This window comes from Protomyctophum parallelum, assembly GCF_964188405.1.
Source record: "Protomyctophum parallelum genome assembly, chromosome: 22".
Taxonomy (NCBI): Eukaryota; Metazoa; Chordata; class Actinopteri; order Myctophiformes; family Myctophidae; genus Protomyctophum; species Protomyctophum parallelum.
The window spans coordinates 9,519,675-9,527,174 of record NC_139714.1 but is presented as its reverse complement, the minus strand read 5'-3'; the positions used below and the strand labels follow the sequence as shown (position 1 = coordinate 9,527,174).

Genomic DNA, 7,500 nt, shown 5'->3' with positions numbered 1-7,500 from the left:
TATGTCAACCACGAAAACAAAACGATCACAAAGAACAAACAATGTTGAAATTCTCCTACAATAGCAGCAATAGGCTGAAGGAAGAGATCCCATTTTCTTAATAGAACTTGTCTAAGAATAAAACTTAGTTTTTCCAAGATATTATCCTCTGTAATGACCTTCCAATTGTATTTGGTTGGTGGGTCCTGTTGGTACCAGCGTCTTGTAATCGCTTTTCTTATTTGATGCTAAAAGGATCTTGATTAAATATCTGTCACATAATCAGTCATAATTCAGGTATATTCCCCAACGATAAAAAGGAACAAGTCTGAGATATCTTAAAACTGGAAGGGATACTTTTAACCCATTCTGACCGGGCACCCATTTTGGTGTCGGCATCATGTCGTGCTTTAGCTATTTAAAAATAGCAGATCTACAAGCTCATATCGCGCCACTGAGTGGCGCGATACGAGCTTGTAGGTCTGCTATTTTTGAAAAATCGAAGAACGACTGACATTTTTAGAATCTGATCTCAGGTCAGAATGGGTTCATCAGACCCAGTGTTTGTCCGGCGGAAACCTTGTATGAATCTGATCTCAGGTCAGAATGGGTTAATGTGATGGTTTGGTGGTTCCGGTGCAACCACAGAGTGGCTGGATTACTGATAATGGTCCCAGTGAAGCCCACGTTTACAGTGAGCTGTTTTTAATGGATCATCAGGCCTCTGAACTTCAAAATGAAAAAAACAAACGAAAAACCTTTGTTGACCCTCTGTGTCTTGGCAAGCCCAGTTTTAAGTGGTGGGAACGTTTTCTGCAATGTTTTTAATGGCCATTGTTTCTGAAGATTGATTAAATGTTTTGTAATTGTGTGGGTTTTATTTGCTTCTAGCTCTAGATCGTCCTTTTTAAAAAATTCCATTTGTTAATGCGGAACTCCAAATCATTAGGCTCTTTTTTTGTGTCTGGTGTCTGATCCAGTAGCAACTATTATTTTAATAGCCGTGCTTCTTTTTTTTGTGTGTGTGTGTGCTAAATTCTTTGGCGGTTAGCGATATGATTATTTTCGGTTGGCCTCTGGTGTCGATAGTTTTGAGGTGTCGGTGGACGTTTCCCTTAATGTGCTGTCGAGTGCGCTCGCCAAACCTTCTCACACGACAGCACAGCAACGGCGTGGCAGTTGGACGCAGTCGGATGCAGTTGGATGCAGTTCATCACTGCTTTCAACACGCTAGTTTGAGTAGAGGCAGTGGTTTTCGACCCTTAACCCATTCTGACCTGAGATCAGATTCACACGAGGTTTCAACTGGACACACACTGGTCTGATTAACACATTCTGACCTGAGATCAGATTCTAAAAATGTCAGTCGTTCTTCGATTTTTCAAAAAATAGCAGACCTACAAGCTCGTATCGCGCCACTCGGTGGCGCGATATGAGCTTGTAGATCTGCTATTTTTCAATGGCTAAAGCATAACATGATGCTGACACCAAAATGGGTGCCCGTTCAGAATGGGTTAAAATGGACCCTTGCAGGCTTGCAGATCTTTCTAACCGCCATTATGTTATACTTTACAAGCTCATAGCATATCACTTCGTGCTGCCCTATGAGCTTGTAGATCTGCAATCTTTCTCTAATCTTTTGAATATTATACTTTTAAAACAAACATTCTTTTAATCTCAAATCTTTGCTTCATAGCTTCCCCATGCTTCCCTGGCACAAACTATTTTTGAGATGGGGGAGTCCGCAGCCAAATAAATACATGTTATCTTAGGAGGTCCTTGACTTGAAATAGTTTGAGAACCACTGATGTAGAAACATACCCAGCAAGCTAAATGACGTCATGATGACGTCCTCCAATGACTCCGGTGACGTTCAGGACAAAGTCAGATCACAGCCCATTATGGGGATGATCTTTAAGTACATTTCCAGGACGTCTTCTTCACCAGTTTAACCCATTCTGACCTGAGATCAGATTCTAGAAATGTCTATTACATCCTGACAGTTTCATTATGAATCCATTCTGACCTGAGATCAGATTCTAAAAGTGTCTTCGATTTTTCAAAAATAGCAGACCTACAAGCTCGTATCGCGCCACTCGGTGGCGCGATATGAGCTTGTAGATCTGCTATTTTTCAATAGCTAAAGCACGACACCAAAATGGGTGCCCGGCCAGAATGGGTTAAATAATATAGCTTATTCTGGGCCAGATCTGACTAGTTATGATATGACTTAAGTTGATCTGGCCTCGATCAGACTCTCTGATTCATCCGTCTTATAGTGGGTTTCAAGTTTGTTGAAATCAGGTGATATTCTGGGCCAGATGTGACTAGTCTTGGTTTGACTTGATCTGGCCCCAATAGAGACGTCACTAATTCGTGGTTGCTGGGCAGGTCTTTCAGAAAACAAGTATACTATTTCCGCCATTATTCAAAACTGTATGAAAAATTGTCAACATGGAAAGGATAACGATTATATAGATAAAGGCCATATCTCAAATGATTGTGCTTAAGCCATTATGTGATCATTGTGACAGGCGTACTCACGCACGCGTTTCTGTGATTGTCTGTTTGTTTTTTGTTTTTTTAGTTTCATGTACTGGACGGAGTGGGGGGGCAAGCCCAAGATCGACCGCTCTGCGATGGACGGGACGGGTCGGATCACGCTGGTGCCCGACGTGGGCCGCGCCAACGGCCTCACCATCGACTACGCCGAGCGCCGCCTCTACTGGACGGACCTGGACACGACCCTGATTGAATCGTCTAATATGCTCGGTGAATATGAACGCGCGCTACTACTCGGTGTTGATTTTGACAGCGAACTTTTTTAATTTATTTATTTTTTATACAATTTTGCTTAGTTTTTGTCATATTTCCGTCACGTGGAATGTTTTAGTGTTAGTCGTAGTTTTAGTCTGGATCTCTTCTCCACTACTCCCTCGCTAACATTTTAAAGATATATATTTTTTGGCTTTTTCTGCCTTTATTGATAGGTTGAAAGTAGACCGACAGGAAATGGGGGGGGGGGGGAGACATGCGACACGCCGTCGGGCTGGCTCAGCAGCCTATAGGTGCCCAGACGGTTGAGCTAACCGCCTGGGCCCCTCCTCCCTAACATTTTAGTCTAGTTTTTATTTGTTGACGAAATTGTCAATATATTTAGTCTCAGTTTTAATAGCTTAATAGTTTTTTCATTTAGTTTTCGTCAGTGAAAAAAGGTAGTCGTAGTTTTGTCGACGAGATCAACACTGCCCCTTTTCATGTACTACCTAATGTACAGTAGAAGTAGTGCCCGACAGGGACAGTATATACATGGTCTGAGCTTCGACCATGTATCAGATGACGGTTAGAGGAATATGGTTCCCATTAGTGGATCGTGCCTGTCCTGCGTCTATATTTAGAATGGAGAAGAGGGGGGTGTTCTAAAAACCCACTGAAACAAAAGCTGCTTTCCACTATTTGCTCTTGTCCTGAAATGTACCTCACGACCCATGGTAGGAAAATAGTGCTCAAATGTTTTTGTCAATACTACAATGTAGAGCCTTGAATTCAAAACTTACTTGAGTAAAAGTACTAAAGTATTTGCATCAAAATGTACTTATAAAGTACCAAAAGTAAAAGTGCTCACTATGTAGACTGTCCCATCCCATTTAAAGTGTTCAAATGTATACAAAAACAAGTATACAAATAATTTTGGCTGAAATGTATATAGGGCTGACGTGTCTTGTAATAAATTATCAAAGTAACTATTAACTAACGTGTTCAAATAAATGTAGTGGAGTAAAAGTGCAATATTTGGCCTCTGAGATGTAGTGGAGTAGAAGTAAAGGTACTGGAAATTGGAAAGTACAATACCTCAAAAATGTTCTTAAGTACAGTACTTAAGTAAATGTACTTACTTTACACCACTGCCCAGGACGGGCCGGTGGAAGGATAGAAACCAGGCGCAGCATGTCTCCTCGGCGAAACAACAACCACACACACACACACACACACACACACACACACACACACACACACACACACACACACACACAGATACTGTTATTAGGCCGGGGCCGAGCGCTACACTGCTACAGAGGTCCGCGCAACAAGTAGCAATTTTGTGTGCAGAGGAAAATAGCCCCGGCCTTTTTGGCAACGTTGGATCTGGAAGGAAGGGACAGAAAATAGCCTTTTTTCCCTGCTGGCAGATGTTTAGACAGCTACTGGTTCTCAAAGTGGGGTCCCTTTTTTGGATGGGGTCATTAAAAAGTTGGAGAACCACAGGTTTACTGTGCTTGACCCCCCCCCCCCCCCCTAATAACCCCCCACCCTTTCTGTTTCATTTTGTGAATTCGCCTTTCGCTAAGCCCCACCTACTCCACTCTGCGGTGGCAAGCTGTCCTTCTCACCCATTGATATGCATGTTAAATGATGGGAGCACTCCATATGAATTCAAAATGAAATCGATCATTCCAGTCGCGAGAGCTTCAAAATGTCTTCTAAATCCAGTCAACAAGGGCCTGCAGTATAGGCTATGCACTGGACAAAATGTGCATGACATTATTTTAAATGAACTAGAAATACGAGGAAACGTTTGAGGGAGAAACTGTATCCAACTCAATCAATTTAACGACCGCCTGACGGGAGTTACGATGATTAGTATTATTGCCATCACCTGGGTGGGTCAGTCGTGTAACTTTCCCGAAGTTGAGCTGTGTATGTGATCAACAACACAGCCATGCAAATAACATTGACGGCTATGAGGTGACGGGAGCTTTGCCTAGCAACGGTTGCTAAACTATTTGGCTTTTGGGCTGGGGTTTAGCGAAGGGCAAATTCCACTGCATGTTTTTTTGTGAGCGTACTACCTACCTACCCCAGTGGTTCTCATTCTTTTTCATGACAAGGACCCCCAAATTGACACTAATTAGCCTGTGGACCCCCATTTGAAGAGATATGCCAGGGACCCCCCCATAAGAGAAGATATTTTTACGGCTCTAGCAGTGATTCTCAACCCGTTTAATTTCAAGGACCCCCCAGTTTGACATGAATTAGGCTACGGACCCCTGGGGCTCCTTGAGGGAACTTTTGGGAACCACTGACATATCCTAAAGTTGAGATTCTGACTCTCCACTCCCCCAGGCCAGGAGCGCGAGGTGATAGCCGACGACCTGCCGCACCCCTTCGGCCTGACGCAGTACCAGGACTACATCTACTGGACGGACTGGAGCCAGCGCAGCATCGAGCGCGCCAACAAGACCAGCGGGCAGAACCGCACGGTCATCCAGGGCCACCTGGACTACGTCATGGACATCCTGGTGTTCCACTCGTCGCGGCAGGGCGGCTGGAACGCCTGCGCCGCCACCAACGGCCACTGCTCGCACCTGTGCCTCGCCGTGCCCGTCAGCGACTACGTGTGCGGCTGCCCCGCCCACTACTCGCTCAACCACGACAACAAGACCTGCAGTGGTGAGAGAGGGGGATGTAGGAGGAGGGGGGGGGGGGGGGATACTCTGACGCACTTAACCCATTAAGACCTGAGGACCTGATTCTACAAATTAAGCGCCATCTTTAGACGGGTTCAAAAAGGTTATCACTCGCCTGCCACGCCCGTAAATCGACGGGGTACGACCCACATTTACGACCGGCCTCTTACGGGCACCTATGGCATCCATCTTGAAACGGATGAGAGGAAACAAAAACTGTTGAAAAACGGTCATCCGATCTCCATAGAGTCCCATAATGGTCACGATCTTCAGCGGAGTATATCTCGGAAATTAATCCTCAGATTTGGTGACATAAAGTATGATCTTAGGATGGCAATAAAACACTGGCGCATCACTCCGGTTAGCATATTATCATCTTACATGCTAGTTTGGGACCCCGATGGCTGGTCAGGGGTCCCGCGATTTGTAGTTTTTTTTTTTTTTTTGCGTGGCAAGGTCTACTGAGGTGCCCGAAAACATGCTGTCAGTCAATGTTTAACGTCTTCTAAATCCTAACAGTTTTCTGAAAAAAATCTATAAAAATAAAATAAAAATAAACCTTTGTCAGTGGTTCTCAAACGTTTTCATGTCAAGGACCCCCAGAATAGTTAAAAGTGGTTAAACGCTAAAGTGAAATAGATGTGTTCCAGGTCTTAACCCATTCTGAACGGGAACCCATTTTGGTGTTGGCATCATGTTATGCTTTAGCTGTTGAAAAATCGAAGAACGACTTGACATTTTTTAGAAACTGATCTCAGGTCAGAATGGGTTAATCAGACCAGTGTGTGTCCAGTGGAAACGTCGTATGAATCTGATCTCAGGTCAGAATGGGTTAATAGGGTGCACCCCATAGGTTTGTCCCTCAAGGCTCTATGCTAGTGACTATTCCGTTTTCTGTCATTGTGCAGAATGCTTTGTGACGCGTTGTAAGCTTGTCGATCTGCTATTTTCTGCAAAAGCATTCCCCACAATACAGATGCTGGGATTTAAGTGGTTAATACACACACACACACACACACACACACACACACACACACACACACACACACACACACACACACACACACAGTTTAACCATTTATTTATGTCCACGCACAGGGAAAGCATACAGGAACACAAATATTTAGGTGCAGTAGTAGGTAGGTTACATTACATGCAGTAGGTTACATTCACAAACTCATGGATATGTCCTCATGATATAACACACACACGTCACTTAGCCCTCCATGGGCACAAGCAGGGGCAGCTCCGCCTTGTAGGGCAGCAGAGATGGCACACTTTGCCAGCCTTTCTGCCTTCCGTCTTTGGGCGGGCCAAGTTGTTGAAAACCTCCGACGACCAGTCCGTGGGTATGTCCTAGGCTGGATCACCACTACACTTGTGAGGAGGCCATCAACAATTTTAGGACAGCAATGAAAAGATTGCCTGTATCTACTGTACAAGCTCACGGCTTGCGTGTCATATAATGAAATAGAAAATAGGGAAAACCACTAAACCCAAAATCGAAATGACTGATCCTAGCTCTAAAATACATGTTTTAACCATAAAACAACCACTTCTCTTCTAAGGACCAGGAAAAACGCTCCTCGCCAAATGTCTTATTTCTCAAATTCTGCTATGCTTGTGGGGCCATTTGGCCCAGACAAAAGTACAGTAATGCATGCGCACGCACGCACCACACACCACACAAGAAGACGGATCGGATATCTCAAATATTTAGAGCCTCTGCTTTTGGGAGCGCGCCGTAGATGCAACCTGACAGTTTGTGTGGCACTTTTAAGACCTGGTGTGTCCTCTTAAAGTGGTCACACATGGGGGGGCAAAGGGTCCGTGCTGGGTAAGGTAGGGTAGGGTAGGGGCCGGGGACTGTCGGCCGCTTGGCTCTGCACTGCAGCTCCCAGATTAAAAGCAGCAGTTCTGCAGCAGTATACGAACGGCCGATGACTGGATGGATGGATGGATGGATGGATGGATGGGGGTATTTTCTTTTTAAAGCACGTTGCGGTCGACTCCACCACTCTGCCAACTTGGCACGGGCCTGGAAACTGAAGCC

The 7,500-nt window shown here is 44.7% G+C and overlaps 1 protein-coding gene across 1 annotated transcript in view; it reads left to right on the top strand.

The window, feature by feature from the left end:
• Nucleotides 1-7,500, top strand: part of lrp6 (low density lipoprotein receptor-related protein 6) — a 96,611-nt gene that overhangs the window by 62,795 nt on the left and 26,316 nt on the right. Inside the window, exons 12-13 of the mRNA XM_083757703.1 lie at nucleotides 2,567-2,751; nucleotides 5,104-5,430. Of these exons, the coding sequence (XP_083613829.1) occupies nucleotides 2,567-2,751; nucleotides 5,104-5,430 (512 nt within the window). The remainder of the gene's footprint in view (nucleotides 1-2,566; nucleotides 2,752-5,103; nucleotides 5,431-7,500) is intronic.